General features: G+C 41.8%; 1 protein-coding gene and 1 pseudogene across 1 annotated transcript; one reads left to right on the forward strand and one right to left on the reverse strand.

Moving 5' to 3' along the window:
- The first annotated feature begins 36 nt into the window (after positions 1-36).
- Positions 37-17,796, forward strand: fxyd3 (FXYD domain containing ion transport regulator 3). Its single transcript, XM_049583050.1, has 8 exons — positions 37-239; positions 12,888-12,943; positions 14,468-14,500; positions 14,858-14,881; positions 15,211-15,285; positions 15,404-15,440; positions 15,585-15,628; positions 17,013-17,796. The coding sequence occupies exons 2-8, from the start codon at positions 12,910-12,912 to the stop codon at positions 17,030-17,032; spliced, it is 267 nt and encodes an 88-aa protein (XP_049439007.1). The 5' UTR covers positions 37-239; positions 12,888-12,909; the 3' UTR covers positions 17,033-17,796.
- On the reverse strand, positions 17,159-23,566 carry LOC125892806 (uncharacterized protein K02A2.6-like; annotated as a pseudogene).
- Positions 23,567-24,538: the final 972 nt, after the last annotated feature.

A 24,538-nucleotide genomic window follows, 5' to 3' on the forward strand; every position in this document is an offset into this window, starting at 1 on the left:
TCCCACTGTCAGCCAGACCACAGAAACCGACCCGGGATCAGGATTCACGGACAAAACTCCAGCATTTCTAACTCAGCCCCCTTTTTCTAAAACCAAGCCAACCTGTTGAGTGTAGCAGAGCTGAGGGCAGGGTGTTGGCGTACTGAGTGGAGAAAAGTCTCTGGTTGTGAGTCAGATATATCCGCCTTCTTGGGAGAAATATCTTCGGTTTTGTCTTTGCTGCATACAACCTGTGAGAGGTAAGTGTTAAACAAAGAAAATTAGCTCACATTTCACAGAGGAGTGTCTTCTCAAGTGTTTTCATCTTTCTTCTCTATATCAGGAAATTTGTTTATGAAGTTAAAAATGTTCCAGACACGCTCGTGAGCATCTTTTTAACCAAAAGAAGCATAGTTTGGCTAACATAAGGCTAACTTAAGAGTACATTTAAGCTAGCATCTAAGTATGAATGTTTGCGATGGAAAACTGTTGTTAAATCTCTGTATTTCTTATTAACTGTCACATTGAGATACTTAAATACTTATAAAGACTCGAATGAAACATATAAACGTGTTTTGTTTTAGAGAAAAATCAATTGTCAGTGTTAAAAATGTCAAAGTAACATGTAACAAACATATGTCGTAAGTTCATAATGTTACCCGGCTGACATTTCCCCTCGAGCCCACCACAATGGGACGGCACGCGCCCACGGCCAACGTGCGTAACGGCCAAGATGGTTTTCCTTCACGCTTTGGTCACACTTGTCATGTAAACGGTTTTGCTTTGTTTGTTTGTTTGTTTATTCAAAGTACGCAGCAGGTTTAAAGTGCACAATTTCATATAAAGGGTTGCTATGTATGTGGTTTTACCTTCAGTCCATGTTTAACCCACCACAACAGAGAAATACTGTCAAAAATGATAAATGTAGTTTGTATGTGTTTATATTTGATGCTAAGCCTTGGTCTTTTTCACGTGTTTTTAATAAGTAACATTAAATGGATAGTAGTAGATAGCAGTGTGGACGTGAAACAAGTGTCACGAGCCAAATTAATTAAAACCCACGCATCAGCAGTTAAAGACATTTTGCTCTTTGTGCACACAGTACCAATGAAGACTTCCTGCTGTGGAATTTTTCAATATTGTCATATGGTTACATGCTCTATCGAACACATACTGTGAGCTAGTGTGTGTGTGTGTGTGTGTGTGTGTGTGTGTGTGTGTGTGTGTGTGTGTGTGAAAAGGCCAGTTGATAAGGGGAGCAGGCGATAACAGTTTGCTACCATGTGGCACCAGGACAGATTGGGACAAGGACAGATAACAGAAACGACAGATTCTGCTGGTCAGTGTAAAACTATTACAAAGACAGGGCTGTTAAATATTGATTATTTGTTGGATTAATCAAGAAATTCTTTAGGTTGCTTACAATCAAAAGCCTCAATATTCACAGTGATAGGAAACAATCAGATTTTAGGAGCTGTAACCCGCACGTACTGCATGTATCTACTTGTTGAATGATTTAAACATTTAATTGGTTATCAAATTGTCATCATTCATTTTTGTGAGAACAGATGTCTCTCCTTGGCTCTGCCTACCCAGTGTTCCTTCTTACTTTTCTCTTTCCTACTGTTATCCATCTAACCATAACCCTTTGGCTCCCACTTGGAAACCTCCAGACGGCAATATTACTCCCACTCATAGTCTTAAGTATGTGTATCAAGGGACTGTAACATCTAGTCCTAATCTGAACCCTTAAACTATTAACCAATTATAGAAGGACAGAAATGAGTAAACAGTTGAAACTTTTGTTATTATTTTTTTACATTAACAATGTATTTCTGTGACACATTACAGATACAGACTGGGCATTGGTAAACAAGAAGCCAAAGATAAACACCAGATTTTAGTGTCTGTTGATCAGAATCATGAAGCAAATGTCACACCAAAAATTGACTCTTACACAAGTCGAAAGAAATTGTACAACATGCATAGAGAGACCATAGGCCAGAATGCACTGCAGATGTAAAATCTGTTGCGTTTTGAGCATGTGGCGCTGCTATGCCCATAGATATGCTGCAAACCTAACATACTCTTTCCAGATGTCCCTTCTCTTCTGTGGTGGTTTGTGGAAGTTAAAATGTTAGACATTAGGTAGAGCATCTTGAGGAAAAGTGGGGCGCCAATAAACTCAATTACACCTTTGGTCTCCTTTGCAGCCATGGATTTTATATTAATATAAATATCAGGTCAATTATGTGCACCGTTACCCCCGTGTGGATTACTGATGTTTTTTGCCAAAACAAATCAATATTCTGCAGAGTTTCCTCAAGAATTTATACAGAGACTACAGTCCAAAATGTATTTTTGGATGTTTCAGTACTCTGACATACAATGAAAATTGTTTAAGTTAAGATTAACATAAAAGAAAACAATGTATTCTGTATCTGCATAGCATATTTTACCGATATCTTCAAACAAATGCAAAGAGGGAAAAATACAACCACACATTCAACTTACACCTGTTAAACTGCAGGATGTTCACTGTATTTTGCTTTGACAGATTTAAATGTGCCTTACTTATATGAACTCAGATTTTCAGAGAGAGTGAAGTGAGGCAGGGAGTTGAGAGAGGTTACAGGGTGAGAGACAGAGATGAAGGGAAGGTGAACAAAGGTGGCAACAGACAGAGTTGTCTTTCCTTTCTCAGGTGAAACACACTCAGCTCGTTGTTCTCACCTCTCCTCACATGACCACAATTCCTAAAAAAGAAAATGAGAGAGGAAAACAGTTGGAGGGGGAGAAAGAGAGAGCGTTCTCAGGCGAGTCACACTTTCTCCTCACCTTTCCTCACATCACTTTGGCGTCTCACAAACACAAATTTAGAAACCTCAACAAGAAGACATTGATTTTACTGTGACCTTCGGTGCATTCCCTGTGTAACCACAAAGCTTTCATTTACAGCTCAGCAGAGACACAGCTAATCATTTCTAATTCGTTAACCAGTCCAGATATTTTTATTAACACTTTATAGTTATGTGATAAGCAATAAATACAAAATATGAATTAACAAGTTTATTAGAGTAGTTGCTAGTCAGTACATGTAAGTTTTATGGATGGACAATGAGATGAAACGAGGGAAGTGTACTTCATCTTTTGATCCGCTGATCATGACTCCAGAGTGAGGAGCATGAAGTCTGTTGCTAGCTGCTCCCTGTGAGCCTTGTGGTTACCATGTGTGACTCATGATTCTAGTATGCTCCACTCCCTCTTACCCTCTGTCTGTCTCTATGTGTCCCTCCTTATTCCCTGTCTTTACCAACCATGCTCTCCCTCGTCTTCCTGCTGCCCTCTCTCACTCCCTCAGGCTCGAATTCTTCTTCCTCCCTCTCTCCCTCTGTTGCTTCCTCTTATTTCCCAACTTGATATCCTGTTTGTACTCTCCTTTTTTCTTCCTCTCTCTCCATCCCTCTCTCCCTTTTTTCATCAGTGAACTGTCTCCACTGATTTCCCAACAACTGCTGCCTCTTCCTCTCTATCTCTGCTTTTTATTCTCTCCTGTCAACACTTAAGTTGCATCTGTCGAAATCCATCTTTGGTCAGTAGCTGTTAGCTGTTATCACCTAGCTACTCAGCAGTCACTGAGACAAATAAGTCTACTTTTAAAAAATCCCAAAACCCCCTCTGAGGTCATGTGCTTTATTAATCTCATTTCCAGACATTCAGTTCCAGAGAAACATCATGTACTCTAGTCATAAAATGACAAATTCCTGAGTGTGTTGTAAAATAAAGGGAGGAACAAGTTCAACCGTGTCTTTCTTGTGTGTGTATGTGTTAAAGGATGTGTTGCACACAGGAATCCAGTGCTGCTAATTTAGGAATAAAAAATGCCACTGAGAATAGGCAGCTGTCTTTGTTGTGCAGTACAGGAACGCAAGCACACACACACCGGTGTTCAGCATTCAAAAAGTTGCGTGGGGGGAGTGTTGGAAAAATAGAAACAGGGACTAGGTCACAGATACATGCTGTTCAACATCCTGTAACACACACAGTCACGTGCACACAAAATAGAGGAAGCACAAATTGAATCTTTGGTTTTTGGGAAAAGGAGCATTAAGACAACATAAAGTATGTACTTATACACATTGTGTATAATTACAAGTTTTAAGTTTTGATTTTGCTGGACATGATGACTAGTTGCCCCTTGACCCTAAACACAATAAACAGTTTTAATATCGGATGGGTAACATGCCACCTAACTTCGTCACAAGGCTGTAAACACTTGTCTCACATTCAAAGCCAACGGGTGGCCTTTCTCTGTATCTGTACACTGTGTGCTGACAAATATTTTTTCCACTTATATATTTTCCATATAATCACTGTTCACAAGCATTTTTTTAAAACTTAAAAATAGGATTTTTGGTTGTCCGTATGCCATCTAGCCAGATAGTTTTTGGGCCCTGACACAACAAGCTGATGGTTGGCCACCCATCAATGTTGGGCTGTCAGTGAGCATCTGCCGCCAAATTTTTGCAGTGTGTTCTGCACCCTTGGCATTAGTCGGCCCTTGTCCGCTTTTTTCCAGCCGAATCAGCATGTTGAATTGCCGTTTGAGGGGGTAGAGCCCGTCAGGGAGTGAACTCGCTCTGATTTGCAGCTCAGAGTACAAAAAGAGAAGTGAAATGAGAAAATCAAACAAACAGCTAAAGTCAAAAGAGGGTGGGATCTAAACAAATTTGTTCTATTAGGGTTTTTTGTTTGTCACGTAACTTAACATAATGTAACATAAGGCTGTGCAATTAATCGTCTGGTGATCGCCATTACAATTTTGAGGTCAAACGATTTCAAAGTTAATGAAATCGAAGGTAGGGATGTAGCGATTACCGATATTACGGTAAATCTCGGTTAATTTTTACACGGTAAGAATGACCGTTTATGTTTAAATTAATTGCATTATCGCGGTGGATTATCAGGATATGTAATAACAGCCTCATTCAAGTCTCACGATGCAGGCGCTGCGTGAATGCGTAGCATGTGTAAACACAAAGAATGAAAACATGGCAGAAGGTGGTGATAGCGCACTCAGGATATTTCCCCCCCAACTAAACGCACAAAGTCTGAGGTCTGGGCGTACTTTGGGTTTCTGAAGAATGCCGAGGGACAGCTGGTGGAGGACAACTATCCTGTGTGCAGAACATGCAGAAAGAAAGGGGCCGCTCGACACAAGCATACTTGGGCGTACTAAAAGCGTAACGGACTCTGCAAGGAATGTCCGCAGTCATTCAGGCTTTCATAGTTGAGCGCACTTCCCGCAGGACGATGGGATATGGACAGGATCGCCCAACTCTAGGTGGCACAGGGTGGCGAACCCCGCACAGAGCTAGTTTCGAGCAGCACAACCCAAGGCGCGCTCAGTTTGGTAGTTTGGCAGACCGAGGTGCGCTGAGATGGGTGTGGCGGCGCGGCAGGGGGAGGTGTCGACAGATCCAGCTTGGCGCAGTGACAGTTTCATGCCAAAAGGCTTCCCCGAAGGTGCGCTAAAAGCTCGCCATCTGAAACCAGGTCTACTGTCAGCGCAGGGGGAGCGCAGCCGGTGTAAGCCGAAGTTCGGCTAACCGGCGGACAGTGTGCACACGTCACCAAAACCTCACAGGCAGGTTTCCAGAATATCAGGCACATTAACGATGCAATAAATAGCCACAAAACCACTATTCAATGCAACTATCTGCAATCAGCACTTAAATGTATCTCTATATTGACTGTTCTGTCACATCTGATGTCAGATCAAAGGGGATTGGCACCGTTTGACACACGTAATGGAAACCGAACCCGATTTGATTAACACAGTTGCAAACTAATGAGTTCACATTCCTCTCAGCCAACCACAAACAGCCACAGCATCAGATAGGGAGTATATATTCAGCATCTGTCATGTTAGAAAAGTCTAAAGAAAAGAAACAGAGTGAGACTGCGAGAGAGAAAGAGAGAGGGCGCGCGCACGAGAGAAATGCAACATAAATTTACAGTTGTGGTGACCTCCTCCCAGGCTACCTTTGCATCATCAGCCCGTGGAGGTCTGCTCGCAGTTCTGTATATTCGGACACTGTGAGCTTGGACCTCCCTGGGAGGAGTTTGGCTGTCTGACGCTGCTGCTCTCTTCTGTCATGGCGAATTGAGTAAACTCTCATTACACCTTCCCGCGGCACATTTAAGGGCGAGGAGAGGGGCTCATTTGATTGGTGTGATGTGTGTAAAACCCACTCCACGCCTTCTCTCCTCCCTCTTTCCGACTTGCACCAGTAGGAGGGACGGAGGTGGGATAGAGGAGTAGCTGCGCCAGGGCGCACGGTGTGCCAAACTTAAAAAATCCGCCTGGCCACACCCAGTTGGCGAAGCGCAGGTGCGCTGCGCCCCCACCGTGCCCGGTCTGCGAAACTAGAGCCCAGTGTGTAACTCTCGTACACGGGACATTTGAGCCGTATCTGTCCTCCTAAACGGCGACTAGGTTTTCCGTTTTTGTTTAGGAGCTAATACTAGCTGAATAGCTAATAGCCGTATTAGCAGCTACATTGCAAAGTGTTTCAAAACAAAACGGAGCTGAAAACACTGAGCGGAGCCAACAGAATATAAACCGACGTAACGTAACGCTATTATGGTTATTGTATGGCAAGCTACAATCGATATAGACGGCCAGTTATGCTTTCTCGACATAAGCTCAAGGAAACAACATGAAACGCTACTGTGTTAACCTTTGACCGAGAGCATGCACTCCTTTTCTCGTACAGGTAATCCTCTGACTCACATGCACACTTCTAATGTGTGAATTATTCTGTATAATGATGAGCATTGCCCTTAGGGTTTTTTTGGTTTCTCCTGCACATTTGTGATATCTATTCTATATGTTGTATGTCTTTTGTTCTACTCTTGCATTGTTTTGTTTTATATATATTTTTCCTCTCGTGCTAATAAATAAATAATTAATATATAAATTGTTTACATATTTTGCTGACTGTTAAAATGCACCAGTCAAATAAGCTTTGCTCCTGTAATGTGTTTACATATTTTGTTAATTTAAAATAAATTTTTCTGTTGCTGTGCCAATCCCTTGCCCCTTTAATGTGAAAGATTCATTTTAATACAAGATTTTGGCTGTTAACAAGTTATAAGATTTAGTGAAGTTATTTCAATGTATGTATCTATTTTTTGGACATTTTACAGCGCTTAAAAAAATATTGCAATATTATTGTTTACCATGATAATTTGGTCACTATAATTGAGATATCAAATTTTCCATATCGTTACATCCCTAATCAAGGGTAAACGATTTTTGGTCATGGAAGCCTGAAGATGTTATTTTGTCTTCTATGGAAGCCGCGCATGCACAATACCACCCCCTCCCCTTCTTTCCTCTATTCACTCCACGAGCCAGTCAAGTAGGTGAACTACAAATAATGCGAGGGGCAGGTGATCGTGGAAGATTTCGAAAACAGCGTGCGGAAAATGGCAGAAGGAGAGTGAGAGAGGTTGGTGTGTGTGTGTGTGTGTGTGTGTGTGTGTGTGTGTGTGTGTGTGCGCGCGTGCGCATCGGGGCCGAACTCCGCCATGTGCGATACAGAGAGCAAAGGAGAATTCTAAACGTGCGACCATGTAGAGACAGAAATGACATGCCATCGTGTAAACAATATAAGTCATCATGTGCGCCGCATAATCGTTTGCATAATCGTGATTTCAATTTTGACCAAAATAATCGTGATTATGATTTTTTCCATAATCGAGCAGCTCTAACGTAACATCATTTAACGTGACAACATAATGTGATGACGTGACGTTACTGTATGTAATTTTAAAATAAGTCAACACTGACTTTTGGTCTCATACAGGACACAAACCCTGGTCTCCTGGGTTAAAGTCCTGTGTTTGTTTGACCTGTCCACCACCTCAACCTTCCTGTTTCCTGTTTTGCTTTCCTGTTTCATATGACGTAGAGCAGCCTGCAGCACATAGGTAACATGGTCGCAGCCTCCAGGATCATGAATATATATTTAGGCATTGCTTTCTGTAGGTAGAAGTACGAACAATGAATGAGAACAGCCTGATTTCTGTGTGTGACTGTTTTATGGGAACTACTGAAAACTGTCACAGCAAAATATAAATATTTAAACTTAGTAAGCACTGTAAGTAGTCGGTTAAATCCTGATTGAGTGAATGACAGTGTGATTGACACATAGTAGCTACACATGGGAATAAGGACTCTTTTGACAGCCCTGCAGCTTATTGTGTACTATACTCTTGGATAAGAGAGGAGGAGTGCAGTGGAAAAGAGATGATGATAGTGTATGAGCGTGAGACGGGCATGGAGCCTAGAAAGCCTGTGCTCCCGGGAGTTTGTAAGGGAAGGGATAAAGGAGTGGAAAAGATCCTTACAAAAGGAGAGGAGAGGGGATGGGTGAAGGAGTAAGGACATGCAGAGGTGTGTCAGAGAAAGGAAGTAGTAATGGAGAGGTTTAAAGAGGCTGGAGAGGACACAGCAGCTCAACAAAGGCACAAGAGCAGTGTGAAACAGTGGCTTCAAACAAACGAGCCATTCTTAAAGCTCAAATAGGTGGAAAGGAGTGTCCGACAGACAGGGAGAGAAGACAGAATGAAAGAAGCAGAGGGTGTAGAGACATTAGAGCAAGTGACAAAAAAGTGGAAAGGAAGAAAGAGAGATGCAGCAAGAGCTGGAAAAAGAAGGGACAGTCGGAGACAGGCAGAGTAGCATGACAGGGCCAGAACAGAAAAGTCTTTATCCCCGGACCAGGCGGAGCTGGTGAAGAGGCTCCACAGGGAATTTGTACGCAGGGGAAAAGAAACTACGTCATTACATAATATCTTTAGAAATTCTTTGGCTATATTTGTAATAAAGCCTTCTTTGGTATCAGCTTACATCAAACGTTTTGCTGCAGCTGAATATGAATCTTCGTTGTTGCATGAAGTGTGAAACTATTAACTAATAACTAAATCAGATATGAAACAATTATTTGGTTATTTAGTTAGTCGATTGACAGAAATGAATCTGCAACTATTTTGATAATCAATTAATTGATTATCGCCTCGCAAGCAAAGATTTTAAAAAGTTGCCTGTTCCAGCGTCTCCAGTGTGAGGACTTTCCTGCTTTCCTTTGTCTTGTGTGTGTTAGTAAATTGAATATCTTTGAATTATGGACTGTTGGTTGGAAGAAGTCAGGAATTTGAATATGTCCAGTGTAACCTGTCTTATGAAAATACATATGCAATGATTCATATATCTAATGCAGTAGCACCCCACAAATGGCATCGTTACTTCAAGCTCTTAACATAAAGTTAAGTAGGTAAAGCTCAGGAAGAGAAACGTGTTTACAACAGTCTTTATACTACTTCTTAACCCCCATCAGCGCATTGCTCAGTTGGTGATTGTAGCCTCTCTGATTATGTGGGTTATACACAAATTTCTGGCTCTTGATTATGTGTGTTATATAGGGATTGTGGTGCATTACTTATTGTAGGTATGCATATGAATAATGCATGAGAACAGCCTGATATGTTACCATGGACTCTGGACATTGGTAATCTGCATTTTTCTGTGCTTTTTCATATTTTACAGACAAAACAATTTGTCAGTTCATCCCCAAACTAATCTGCAGACTGATCAGCATGTAGTTGCAGGCCTAACCCACAGATATTTGATATGTTGTTTTGTAGGAGTACTCAGCTTTGTAAGCATGTTATATACACTGTACTTATCCACCATGGTGCTGTGATCCTGGCTTCTTAACCTGCCATAAACACAATGATTTGAATGCACACCTCCAGTGCTCACCTTCCGGCTCCACCTTACAATAACATTTGCTTTAGAAAATGGTCCTCAGATAGGAACAGAAAGGCACAACCTCTTTTACACTCCCCTGCTTTCTCTTTCTCACCCTTTGTCATGTCTTTACCCTCCCTCAATGTTCTCACTCACGTCTCTCTCTCTTCTGCTCCCCTTTCTAATATCCTCACCCTCAGTTTGCCCCCTGTGTCTTCTTCCCTCTCCCTGTCCTTCTCTCTCCTGGTTCTCTCTTTGCCCTCCATCTCCTCCTCCTCTCTCTGCTCCCTGTGTGGCTCTCTCCTGAGGTAAACCATTCTCTAGTGGTTGTTGGCCCATTTCCCATCCTCGACATTCCCCCTGCCTCGCCTTGGGTTGCTGTGGAGAGGCACCAGGAGAGGTGCACCCGTCCTGTCCTTCTCTTTCTCTGTTTCTATTAAACTCTAAATACCAACAACAGCGGAGGGAGACACATTGTTTTACTTACATCCTCCTTTATTTGGACTCAAAGGTCACTGTTGTTTGTGTGTCCATAGAGATACTTAAAAAACTAAACTGCTAGGAGCTCAATCTGTACTGTAACATCTTTTAAGTTTCCCGAGAGATACGCTGTCAGTTTGATTTGTAGAGTTTAAAGGTGCCTTATGGAGCAAAAGTAATGTTGAAATCTGTGTTACTCACTATAAGGCATTGTATCCTTGAGGTTGGATACATGTTGAATGCATTTTCTTCCTCATAAAACATTTGCAAAGACAATTTTTCTTTTCAATTTTGAATCCTGCATTGTTTAACCTTTACTTGCTAGCAGTCCTCTTCTTCTTCACTAACTTTGTCGATGCATTAGTGTGTATCTTGGCTCATTACAGCCACCTGTAGATCAGTGAAATAGTGTAAAACAGCAGACCTTTCTCTCAGTAGGCATTTTGATTTGTCACAGCAGGGAAGGCACATCTGCAAATGATGAAATTCCATTTAGCTGCCTTGATTTCACCATCCTGGCACTGTCATGGCTTAGTAGGACACCACAACAGAACAGAGCCATCGTTAGTGTTATCAGTAACACATGTTCTTTTCCTTCTATGAAAAGTCAAAATGTCTGTTGTGAACAAGGCATTTTGGCTGGACCATTTATTGTGAGCATGTGCATCCACATGTATGAGACAAACAAACGGAGACCCACTCATAAAATAAACTGCTCCATAGCACTAGTCAAGGTCAAAATGTCTACCTTTAACCTACAACACTATTTTCACCTATACGTCTGCCAAGGATGTTTTGTTTTTGGTTGTGTTTGTTTGTATGCCTGTCAGCAGGATTACTGAAAAACCACTGGCCCGATTTTCATTAGACTTGGTGGAAGCATGTAGCATGGGCCAAGGAAGAATCCATTTAAGTATGGAGTGGTTCTGTATCACAGGGTAGATACAAAAATTATTTATCATGTTTATTAACATTGCAAGATATGGAATTTGGCCTTGGCGGAGGTCTGTGCTCTCTGAGTGCCCTTCTGATCTCTTGTTGCTCTCTTTAGTTACTACCGCCTTTCTCAAATAGCAAAAGCTGTAGATAAAAAATGAGAAAACGTATCTAATTTCCCCCCAAAAAATTGTCGTAAAGCTCATCTCTGAGCAAACTCAGACAGGGACAGACCATAGACAGATCATACTGCTATATCGGCTAAGGCAATAGGCAAACTAATTTGACTGAATAACTCCCATGGCTGCCTAGACAAGGTGTGTTCAGATCTCCTCTTGGATAAACAGTCAGTCACTCACTCACTCAAACTAACATGATGTCATTTTTATGCATGCGTTTTATGTTAGTGCAACTTTTTACTTACATACTGCAATGGGCATGTGTGTGTTTGCTCTTCACCGTGTAGCGCTCTGAATGGAAAAGTACAGTAGGTGGAAAATCACTGCTGTGTTACTTAAGGTGTGTCCCCTCCCAGGGCACATGTTACCTCTGCTGCTTCAACATGGCAGCTAGCACAGCATGGACACAGAACCAGTCAGACAGTGTTTGGGTTGTAATTGCGGCTGTCAGGAAATCTATTTGTTCCCAGAGGATAGTATAAGTGGGATTATTGTAAAATCTGCCTCACTGTCAGGAGGGAACTCTGACTGGAAGTGTTTAAGATGAAAGAGCTTTTTGTCAGTTTTTAATAATTAGCCAGCATAGAAAAATAAAATATCTTCATTGACTAATGGTACTTCAAAAATAAAGCTCAAAGCTAACTATCTATGCACTGATGTACGCTTGAAATAGGATTAAAATGACATTACAGACAGAAATAGCTTTGAAAGGATGAGTGCGCTTTAATATTATTCTCATGGATTTTTTCCCCAGCAAGTGAAAGTTCATTTAATAGAAGAAAAATCTGGACAATCCCACCATGTGACTACATGTACACCGATGCGCACAGTACTGTACATTATATTTGGTAGAATAAGCCTGTAGTCATTGAAACAAGAACAAAGATAGAAGCTTTGGAGCCTTTGCATAGCAGCACTGTAATGCATTACACAAGGTGATTTAGCTCTCCTGTTAAGGCTCCATTAGAGCACTTTGCAGCCATCAACATCAGATCAAGTTTCTGTGTGTGTCTGAGTGTGAAGGAGAGTGGGGGAGACCACTTTGTGCCTATCTAAATATAATCAGATTTCTTTGTGTGTGCATCAGAGGGAATGGGTGCATGTACTGTAGAAGTGATGACTCTATGTGTCTGTGTGTATAAGTTCCTTTAGTGCCCCTCAGAAAACACAGAAAAGCTGAATGTTGCATCAGGTCTCTGTTGACTTTGTTGGCTGCCGGTATGAGTCAGTTTGTACTTTAATCAGCTTTCTAACATGCAGGCACTTTAAAAATTTGATTATTTTTGCCATTGGGACCAGAGATAATGTTATTTACCCCATGTTGACAGTAGAGCCTTCTTTTGATGGCAAGTCTGCACCACAATTAGTAGTTAATGTTTTCAATCAGTGTGCAAGCATAAATGTAAGTTAAGTTAATACAGAGTTCAGTATCTTTTTTATGATGATGTATGATGACATTGTTGCTGATATCAGTGTCTGTATTATCTCCGCAGGTAAACAGCCTCCAGCGTGAAGATGTCAAAGATCTGTGCTTTGGTGTTGATGACACGTGAGTAAAACTCTTTTAAGTCTTCTCATGTGACAGTCATGTCACAGTTTAAAATCCTCCTTTATTGAATTTACTTACTTCCTGCTTTTAAAGGTCAGAAAGTAATTGATGTTACATCTCCAAGAACTCATGACCTGTTAGCTTCACTTCCTCTGTGCAGAGGAAATTATGTATGAGGGTCTGTCTTCCATCAGCACTTTGCCCAAGTGTTTATAGTTTTGTGACACGATGTAACATGTCTGAGGTGAAACAAAAGGCAGCAGGGTGGATGAGTGATTAGAGAGATCATCTGCTTGCCCTTTCACTCCAGATTTTAAACTGTCCGGTTGTCTGTGATTATAATGTCCTATAGCAATAGGCTGTAAGAAAGCAAACCCCTAACACTGTGAGTAAGATGGCAAACAAAGTGCTCTACAGTTTCAGTCCTAGAAAGGTGAGAGTGACATCCACAGCTCCTTCAGGTGTTGTGAAAGAGAGACGATGAGACGGATAAGGATGAGGAGAGATGAAACAGGCACAGTTTTATGTGACATTTTTAAACAGATCTGGATTTTTAATAAATGCAACAAAGATGCAAGAGCTTTTTAAGAGGTGTTTTATTCATTGGCACTGACAGTTTCATTTGTCAGTGATTCTGAATAACAGACATGGTAACTCACCTGCCTTTCCTCAAAAGTACCCAAAAACTAAAAATAGAAGGCTACTCCAATATTAAGTGAATTAAACCAATATTAATGAAACTAATTGGAGCATTCTTTTCAATTATATTTTATCGGTGAAAATACATGCCTTTCTCAAGATAGACATTTGGACTTGTTACAGTAGGAAAAGTACAGGTGTCAGTAATAATACTAACGATGGCTTGTTCTATCCAAGTTTTTCAAGTGCGGGTGACAGTGAGTGAGCATTCACGATACCAGGAACCTAAGCTGATAGGAGCTAAATTGAATTCAGTCATCATTAATTTCATTACACACATCCAAGTTGCTCCAGTTGTGACAAGTCCATGAAAAGGGTCTGTTGTTCTGCATTAAACATTTTTTAACAATACTGGTTAAAACAAAATGCACACAATAAGAAGGAGGAAAGAAACAGAGAAAAGAGTAATCCACAAAAACATACACATGCACATTTCTTAAAAATAACGAAAACAGCACCAAAAACAAGCACCACCTAATGCCTGTGCTTGGTGAAGATTCAAAGTGGTTTGTGCCAATTAGCAACTACCATTTGTGTTTTTTTTAAAAAAGGTTTTTCATATTCAAGAGTACAGTTATTGTTGAGGATATTGTAAATAGCTGAGGGTTGATGTCTGGATATGTACGTAATATGTTGAATAACTGTTTCTCCAGAGGAGTCTCCTTCTAATTGCAGTATTCCAACAGTGTTTAGACCACATTAATCTTTGCTTTCCAAATAAACCAACAGCAACTTTTCCACCCTTGTGATCCCTAACAAACAAAATGAGATGCCTCAAGCTGTGTTGCACTGTTGTAAAGTTTGTCTCCTTCTGAACTCCTTCAGTTGTGTCCCTGGTGTTGGCAGAGGAACAGAACTGTAAGTACACTATTATGTCTCTTCTTCCTTTAATCAGTCCATACAACTACAGTAAATAGTTGAGTAACATAGTTAACAGGTTTTACCAACAGAAGTACTTCTACATGTATATCTGAAAATAAGAGAACCTTTTTTTTTTAACATTTTAATTAAAATTAAATGTAATGGCACTTTTAAGTTGAAACGTATCTATTTGAAAGTCAGGTGTGTCAATCATTAGCGAGAGAATCAAAGTAGGTCATTGTGTTTGTTGACTTTATTACATCACTGTTTGATATGTGGATGTTTCTATATATCCTCATGTATCTGCCGCTTAAACCAACTTTCAGCTGACCTTGTTTATTTTTGTCCCTACAGTGGAAGATGACCCATTTACCTTTGGTAATCTATTCTTTTCGTACATATTATTTTCACTGTCATGTAGAAATGATTGAAACTTGGAAGCTGATCTGAAACATTGACATAAAGTTCAGACTGCTGTATATCTCTTTTTTACATGTAGATGCAGGTTTTATAATATGAAATAATAATAGTAATGATATAATTATAATGTTGTAGTATTATATTTTACTGCGTGCCCATGACCTGTCTTTTAAAGATGTTTTTCTTGTAATGTCCTTGTATGTTTCTGTACTCCAATGCATTGCTTTTTTCTTTTATATGTTATGTTTGTTTAATTTTCATGTGGTAACCATGACCTTGTTTTGCAGACTACCACAGACTGCGTGTCGGAGGCCTGATTTTAGCTGCTGTCCTCTGTCTCATTGGCATCACCATCCTGCTCAGTAAGATGCAAATCATGCACACACCCTAACCACACACAGAGTCATAAACTGCCTCAAGCAACGCAAAGATACACACAGATACCATAAAGAAAGTCAACATTTTTTTCCTCTGTTCCAGGTGGCCACTGCAGGTGCAAGTTCAACCAGTCCAAGAGGTGATCCTTCACAGTTAAACGTTAAAAATCATTTGTGTAATTGCTGTGGAAGCCCCAAACTAATGCAATATTGTGAAAATAATACATATTACCAAGTTCCAAAGGTCATAAACGTCTGCTGTTTTTCTCTTCTCCTCTTTGCAGAAGGAGGACAGGAAGCAATGCTCAGCAGATGCTCTCCGACCAAGGTAATGTTGTCTCACCCACAAGAAACCCCCTTTTACCTTGTTAACTGTCATGGTTGAGAGACAGTGTTTACAGTAAAAAAAAAAAAAAAAAGACAGCAGTCAAGACTGTGTTGATGACATCTTCAAGAGATGAAACCTGGAGCAGCTGAGTGAATTAAAGTAATTCAGCCTGTAACTCAGTTCTACTAAAATATTTATGACCCCACAAAGGAAACTGTGTGTGTAGTTATGGTTTACTCTAAATGTCAAGAGAGAAGATGATCACCTGTAACCACAGACACATGACAAGAGCAACAAGAACAGCAGCTAAAACGAGCTTAACAGTCCTGCATGTGTAGTAGACAAACTGTATTTATGTAGACATGTGTAGAGAGATACACAGGTTCTTATCCCTCCTAAGATTTCATCATCCAGTTGACGTCCTGCTAAGGTCTAAAGTTATATTTACTCTGTCCATCTGTTTCACTGTAAACGGCCGCGTGTCTGACACACATACTGACACAGTATGGAAAGCCTCCGCAGTGTTGGACTCAGATGGAATGGCCCTCGCTGTTCAACAGGTGGTGGGACTCTGGGTGTCTGGACTGGAGAGAAGGGAGGAAAGGCAGAGTGGTGTGAGGCAACCATTCACGCTTTTATGTAGTGGCGCAGCTATAAAAGACGCCCTCTTGAGGCTGAGAATGCACCCATGTCTTTCACCCTCAGTTTGTAATGCTGATTTTTTTTTTTTTTTTGGTCATAAATTTGCACTCAAGCCAGTTGAACCCTGATGACGCTGATGATATCAGATGCGACTGATAAACCAAGCACTAGTTTAATTGATGTAGAAAATACACAGGTGGCCCATATGGAAAAACAGTGTGTGTGTGTGTGTGTGTGCACACGCAGTATGTAAGCAACTCAGCAGGGGCCCACAGGGACATACTGCATGGACAGGCAGTTTCCACTTGCATGGGCTCACACATATGCTCTCTGTCTCTCTCTTTCCTCTGCTCATTACCTGAGGATGAGGAGCAGTGTGTTGATTCTTCATCTCAGTCTTCACATACAGAGAATGCTATCATAAATAACAACAACTTAAATTTTAGCCTCACCGCTTGTGAAGAATTTCAGCTGCTAATCTTTTAATAGTTGTCAAAGCCACTTGCCAAGAACAAATATGAAAATATAGTAGCCAAGTATGAATACAAAATTAAAGTTTGTGATATTGAGCTATATAGAAAAAAGAAATACTTAACTTGGCTCTAAGTGAAAGCTTAAAATAGTAAAGTCACCATTTGATTCACATCAAAAAATTAGATGAGCTGTTCTTTAACTTCAATTTTGGAGAAAAGTATTGTTTGTGTGTTTTATATTACTGATCACATGTTGTCTTCATCTGTAGGTCGTGCCTGCGACTGCTAAATATCTTCCAGAACACACACTGATGTCCCAAACCTGCAACCAACAGATAACACGGAGGAGCAGCAGCGGGATTTGATACATCCAACGAGAGGCTTTTGTTTTATTATTAGACAGCAACAGAAAGTAGTGTGTGTGTGTGTGTGTGTGTGTGTGTGTGTGTGTGTACTGGCTGTGAGGTGTGATGCTTTCTGCCTGATAACTGAGCTACTGATCTGCAGCCTGCACCTTCACACATACACACACGTACAAGTTGTCACTTTCATTTCAATTAGCTGTTTTTCGTATTTAGAAGTTAAAAAGGATTTGAAATGAAGAAACTGACATATAAAACATTTGGTAATCCCCTCCATTTACTCAGTGTGAATGCTTTGTCGTTCATCGTCAACAGTTTCGGTTGATTGAGCTGAAAGTGACCTCATACAACAGTAACACAAACCTATTACCAAAAAGTTCCTTAAGTGTCCACATACTGTAGGTTGTGTCAATGTCTCGCACTACTTCTGTTGCCTGTATTGTATGTGTAAGGTCAACATTGATGTAGATATTAGTCGCTTACTGTGGCCAGCCTAACCCACTGTCCGTGCTTTCATGTCACATATATGAAATCCACGTAGTCATGAGTGTTTAGAGTGCTGTTGATAATTCTTGATAATCTGTTAATTCCCATGTTTAGCTTTATGGAGGAAAGTAGTGGATTGCACTGTTCAGTGATACAGAAACACTCTGTCATGTTTCTATAAAAGAACTGTTGAAACAAACAACAATGAAGTGTTGAATTTTATTTGAGTGTGTGGACTTGTGCGTCAGTCTTTGTGAGAACCAATTTGAGCTTTCAACCTGGAGAGTGAGGACATTATTGCAAAATGAGGACATTTTGGGCCGTCCTGACCTCGGGACAGACCTTCAAAGGCTTATTGGAGGGTTCACACATGGTTGTAAGGGTCAAGTTAGAAAAGGGTTTCGATTGTGGTTGGGGTAAGGCATTCAGTTGTGATGGTTAAGGTCAGAGTGAGAGGCCAAGGAATGCATTACGTCAACAAGGGTCCTCACAATAAAGAAGACCGGGGGGGGGGGGTATTTGAGAGAGAGAAGGTGACCTGAAAACCCAAGATTCATTTAACACTAAGAGAATAGATGTGAAATATGCACCATAACATTTTAATTCAAATACTACATATACAGATTTATCGTAATTTTTGATTATCCTTTCTTATTTTTTTACTCTTATTCGACTTACAGATATAGCCTTTCAGCAGATCCTCCTGAGTATTCCACCTCAACATTTCACTGCACATATTTAAAATATATGTGACAAAGACAATACTAGTTTGTTAAATGTAAAGTGCCATTGATTCAAAAGTTGTACCCTGAGTGGTTCTGGACGATATTTAGTTATTGCAATGTAACTGGGCTATTCATTTTTAAATTCAGCCCGCTACACCAAGGTTATCAGCATTGACATATTTCACCATAGTTAGCTTTAACTCAGGTCTTCAACTGGATTGCGCTGTTGTCACAATAATAATGGGTAAACATAAGGATGGAGGAATTATAAATAAATGAATCCCCTGTCGACAGGGAAGTGGGCATGCAACTTACAAGTACCACCATAGATACTAAGGGTCTTAAAGGGACAGTTCACCCCAAAATCAAAAATATGTGTGTTTCCTTCCTCTGTAGTGCTGTGTAGTAACTCAAGGGAGAGCTTCTTGTTGAACACAGGGGAGTTTATTTTGTTCCAGACGAACTCGGTGTAACTCAGTCACTTCTTGCTTCATAACAACAGGCCCAGTGCTCTTACTCTTTTTATCTGAATAGATACCCCCAACAGATAACAACATATATGCTTGCGCCACCTAGTGGACCGGCAGACATATATAACATACAATAAACAGGGTTACCACATCCTTCCCCCCTTAAGTGTTTTCTATACAACTCAAATGAACATTGTGACTGTTTTTTTTTTTTTTGTTTGTTTGTTTTTTTTACAGTCTCTCTTAGTTCACTTTGAAGTCCTTGAGGTAACTAGGCAACTTAGTTTCCCTTCTTGACTGTCTCCTCACTGGAGTTGTGTTTGTTACAGTTCTTAGTTCAGTCTCTGAGCTTGCTACAGCTTCAGTAGCTGCTGGCTCCTCCAACTTGTCATCACTGAGTACCACCTCCTCAGCTTCCAGCCATGCTTCATTTCTTCCATCAGCTTGACTTAGCTGAATAGAGACAGTCTGTGGAGGGTTGTTGCATTCTTCTGGTCTCTGATGGTGGGTGTGAATCTGATCCACATGTCTCCTCACTACTCTCCCATCACCCAGCATGACCTTGTATGACACAGGTCCTGTCACTGACTCAATAATTCCCGGGATCCACTTAGGTCCGAGACTGAAGTTCTGGGTCAGCACTGAGTCTCCTGTTTTGAACCAGCGTCCCTTTGCCTTTTTGTTGTGATCTTTTGTCTGTTGTTCTTGTTTTTTCATCACTTTCCTGCTTAGGTCTGGGTGAATTGAGTCCAGGGTGCAACGTAGCTTCCTCCCGAGAAGTAGCTCTGCAGGAGATAGACCGGTTGTTGTGTGAGGAGTCACTCTGTAGCTAAATAACACTCTAGCTACCTTAGCTGTCAGTGTGCCCTCTGGACATTTTTTCATCATTCTCTTGAAAGTTTGTACCGCCCTCTCTGCCAATCCGTTACTGGCAGCATGGTAGGGTGCAGAGGTCACATGCCGGACACCATTTTTTCTCAGAAAGTCTTTGAACTCTGTGCTGGTGAAACAAGTGCCATTATCAGACACCAACAACTCAGGCAGTCCATGGTTGCTAAAGCTGGTACGCAGGCACTCAATTGTGGTGGCTGAAGTGGCAGAGTTCACTGGATACACATCCATCCATTTTGAATGTGCATCAATGAGCACAAAAAACATTTTCTCCATAAACGGTCCAGCATAATCAACATGAATACGGCTCCAAGGCTTGTCCGGCCAATCCCACGGGTGTAATGGGGCTGGTGCAGGGATGTTGCTCTTGACAGGTCATACAGCCCTTGACAGTATCCTCCACCTCTTTGTCCAACTTTGGCCACCATACATAACTCCTAGCCAGTGCTTTCATTCTGGACACTCCTGGGTGGCACTGATGAAGCTGTCTCATGACATTTTCTTGTCCTGGTTTTGGCACAATCACTCGAACCCCATAACACACACCCATTTTGGATGCTGAGTTCATATTTCCTCACCTCATAGGGGCAAACTCCTCCCCTTTTACTTTTGATGACCAGCCATTTTGGACCATCTCCGCACCTTCGAGTACTGGATCTTTGTCTGTCCATGCTTTCACTTGATCAGCTGTCACCAGCGTGATGTCAGAGCTCTCCAGCATGAGAACCCTCTCTTCACGCTTCTCCTCTGCTTCCTCTGGTAAAGGAAGGCGGCTCAGGGCATCTGCATTGCAGTGATACTTCCCTTCCTTATACACTATTGTGTATTCGTAGGCTCTCAAGGTTACCGCCCACCTCTGTATTCTGGGTGAGGCCATTTGTGGCACAGCTCGCATCTCACTGAAGAGTGCCAACAAGGGCTTGTGATCTGTCACAATAGTGAATTTCCTTCCATAAATGTACTTGTGGAACCGTTTTATGCCGAACATCACTGCTAGTCCTTCCTTGTCCAGCTGTGAATAATTCTTTTCAGCCGTGTTTAAGGTTCTTGAGGTGAATCCTATGGGTCTCTCTGTTTCATCAGGCATGTGATGCGACAACATGGCACCTACTCCATAGGGTGATGCATCACATGACAGTACAATGTCCTTCTCTGGGTCATAGTGCACAAGGACCTCAGCAGACTGCATCATTTCCTTTGACTTGTCAAAAGCAGCTTGTTGTGCTTCACCCCACTGCCACTTTGTGTCTTTTTGTAGCAGTTTGTGTACTGGTGCAAGAACAGTTGAAAGATTTGGCAGGAACTTGTTGTAATAGTTTAACAGTCCCAGGTACGCCTTCAGCTCTGTTACATTTGAAGGTGTGGGTGCCTCTTTGATTGCTTGTACCTTCTCATGTACTGGGTGCAGTCCTGTTGCGTCCACTTTATGACCCAGGAACATCACTTCCTCATTCATGAATAGGCACTTGGTCCTCTTGAGTCTGAGACCGGCCTCCTGTAGCCGTTTCAGCACCGTGGCTAGAGTCTGCAGGTGCTCGCGGTCGTCTTTCCCTGTGAGGAGGACGTCATCCAGGAAGATGGTCACATGAGGGATGCCCTGTAGCAGTCCCTCCATTGTCCGTTGGAATATCGCTGGGCTTGATGAAACGCCAAAAGGTAGCACTCTGTATGTGAACAACCCTTTGTGAGTATTTACAGTCACATACTTCTTTGCTTCTTCGTCCAAGGGAATCTGGTGATAGGCATGACTCAGATCTAATTTTGAGAATTTCTGTCCACCTGAAAGCGTGGCAAACAGGTCCTCAATTCTGGGAATTGGGTACTGCTCCAGTTTTGAGATCTGGTTTACAGTCAGTTTGTAATCTCCACACAGTCTTGCTGTGTCATCATGCTTCAACACAGGGACCACAGGTGCAGCCCACTCAGAATGTTTTACAGGTTCGATGATCTCCTGGGCAAGGAGTCTGTCAAGCTCAGCCTCCACTCTTCCTCTCATGGCATATGGGACAGGCCGGGCTTTAAAAAACCTGGGGGCTGCTTCCTTGTCCACATATATTTTTGCTGGGGGGCCTTTAAATCGCCCAAGTTCATCTTTGAAAACCTCCCCATACTCCCCCAGTACCTGCTCCAAGGTCACTTCTGCCACATTGTGGATTTGGGTTTCTGGACTCTCCTGGACCTCCTCTGCGGTCTCTACCTGGAGGCGATGGACCTGGGGTGCTGCTCTCCACTGTAAACCTAGCCTCCTAATCCAGTGCCTGCCTAATAGACTGAGGCCTGAACCTCCTACCACTACCACAGGTAAGTCTAGTGCTCGCCCTTTGTGCTGCACTTTAACCACAGCTGCTCCTAAGACTTTGACCTTATGCCCTGTGTATGTTTTGAGCCTAACCCGACATGGGCATAGCTTTGGTGGCTCTTTTCCCCCTAGTGTTTTGAACACTGAGTGGTTCACTACTGTTACCCCACAACCCGAATCCAGCTCAAACTGTGTGTCTGTCCCATTAACTGTCAATGTCTCTACAAATGGAGCTTCTGCTGGGATGTCAAGTTCATCTATCTTGTACAGTGTGAACATGACTTCATCTGAATCTATGCCATCCTTTTCTTCCTCCCCCTGGCTGACATAATTTGCTCCCTGAGTTCTCCCCTGTTTGCCTGTCTGCACTCCACCCCCTCTGGCCTTTGAGTTATTAGCTGGGCCCTTGAACCTACACACTTTCTGAATGTGGCCAACCTTACCGCACTTGTGACAGGTTTCTTTAATAAACCTACAGTCCCCAGCCCTGTGCTGCTCACCACCACATCTGTAGCAAGCTTTACGCTGGTGCTGCTGCTTACTGGGGGTCTGCTTTGTAGACATTTTATGCACTGCCTGGGGTGCCTTCGTGTGTGGGGGTGCAAACTCCAGAGAATGTAAGTCTTTCACATCTTTGCTGGCCGTCTCAATGGCCTGGGCCAACTTCAGTGCCTTGTCGAAGGTCAAATCCGGCTCTGATAGCAGTCTGCGCTGAATGCGGTCATCTCCAATGCCACAGACCAGTCTATCACGTATCATCTCTGATAACTTGTCTCCATAGTTGCAGTCTTGTGCTAATTTCCTCAGCACGCAACATACTCCATAACTGTTTCTCCCTGCTTTCTGTTCCTGGAGTTAAACTTGAAACGCTGCACAATCTCGCTGGGTTTAGGGTTGAAATGATCCTTTAATAACTTGACAAGTTCATCAAAGCTCTTGTCTCCCGGTTTGGCGGGGCTGACCAAGTTGCGCATGAGACTGTAAGTCTGACTGCCCACTGAACTGAGTAATATAGCTTTCTGTCGACCTGCATCGTCGATCTCATTAGCTTCAAAAAAATGGTGGAGCACTTCACAATATTCCTCCCACGTCTGGGCTTGACTATCAAAAGGAGCGGTGCTTCCTACCATAGCCGCCATGCTGTCTTGCACTTGGTTACAAAGTCCGGTTTGCTATGCCAACTTAGCCACTTAGCAGCGAGTCTCTTACTCATTCATCTGCATTCATACGAGGCATCCGCTTTGACTTTATCCTCGTCGCCATTTATGTAGTAACTCAAGGGAGAGCTTCTTGTTGAACACAGGGGAGTTTATTTTGTTCCAGACGAACTCGGTGTAACTCAGTCACTTCTTGCTTCATAACAGGCCCAGTGCTCTTACTCTTTTTATCTGAATAGATACCCCCAACAGATAACAACATATACGCTTGTGCCACCTAGTGGACCGGCAGACATATATAACATACAATAAACAGGGTTACCACATGCTGTTTATTAGTTCACATTGTTTTGGTGCGAGATATCTGCCGTAGAGATGTCTGGCTCGTCTCCAATATAATGGAACCAGATGGCACTCGGCTTGCAGTGCTCACAGCGCCAAATTAATACATTTGAAATACGCAGCAGTAATGTCTCTTACCAGAAATCATGACCCAGTTACTCAAGATAATCCACAGACCTTGTTGTGAGCAGTTTTATGTAGGAACTATTTTCTTCATATCGAACTACACCCAATAACCATATCAGCCCACAGAGGGAAACATGCGTCTACTCATGGACGAGAGGCTGGCGTGCATGAGAGCACGAGATGTAAACATTAATGGCATCCTTCTCGGCTGAGCTGTAATGTTAGCTATCTCAGTGGTGCCAGGTGAGTTAGCAGTAGCACGCTTCCTTCTGCAGGGTGATACAGTTAGCAGGTGTAGTTTGACAGAGAGAAAATAGTTCCCACATGAAATTGCTCACAACAAGGTCAATGGATTATCTTGAGGAACCAGGTGATGATTTCTAGAAAGAGACATTGCTATTGAGTTTTTCAAACGTATTTTTTTTGGCGGTTGGAGCACCACAAGCTAAATGCCACCTTGTTTCATGATATTCGAGAGAAGGCAGACATCTCTACTGCCAGTAACTCCAACACTCAGCAATCTAGATTGATTAAAAGCACTACAGGCCAGAGGAAAAATATGGATTTTTTAATTTTGAGGTGAACTGTCCCTTTAACAGGACTTTTATTTCTTTTCAATCATAAATATAAAAATTCCAATTATGTTTCTTTGTATCAATGTAATAAGAACAATCTGTTTAATGTTTAAGCATAGCAGAGTAAAACAATGAATCAAACTAAAAATGCAGCCATGGCATAAAAACGCCAGGTACATAAAGCTGACTTGTCATAACAAGAAAAGCACAGGTGTAATTATTGCCTTTCAGTTAGACCTGTTACCTGTTAGATGTCCCAGTGTCTGCCGGCCCTTCTGTATCTTAGACAGACTCTGGCTCCCTCTAGTGGACACTGGTATACTTATCTATTTTCTATGCCGATTTTCATAATCATCAAACCA

This window comes from Epinephelus fuscoguttatus, linkage group LG8, assembly GCF_011397635.1.
Source record: "Epinephelus fuscoguttatus linkage group LG8, E.fuscoguttatus.final_Chr_v1".
Taxonomy (NCBI): Eukaryota; Metazoa; Chordata; class Actinopteri; order Perciformes; family Serranidae; genus Epinephelus; species Epinephelus fuscoguttatus.

Excerpts from the sequence above, each read along its gene's own strand:
- fxyd3 (XM_049583050.1), top strand. The coding sequence starts at position 12,910 with ATGTCAAAGATCTGTGCTTTGGTGTTGATGACAC. Across the intron at positions 14,501-14,857 it reads GTTGGCAGAGGAACAGAACT|TGGAAGATGACCCATTTACC; the intron begins GTAAGTACACTA and ends TTGTCCCTACAG. Across the intron at positions 15,629-17,012 it reads GCAGATGCTCTCCGACCAAG|GTCGTGCCTGCGACTGCTAA; the intron begins GTAATGTTGTCT and ends CTTCATCTGTAG.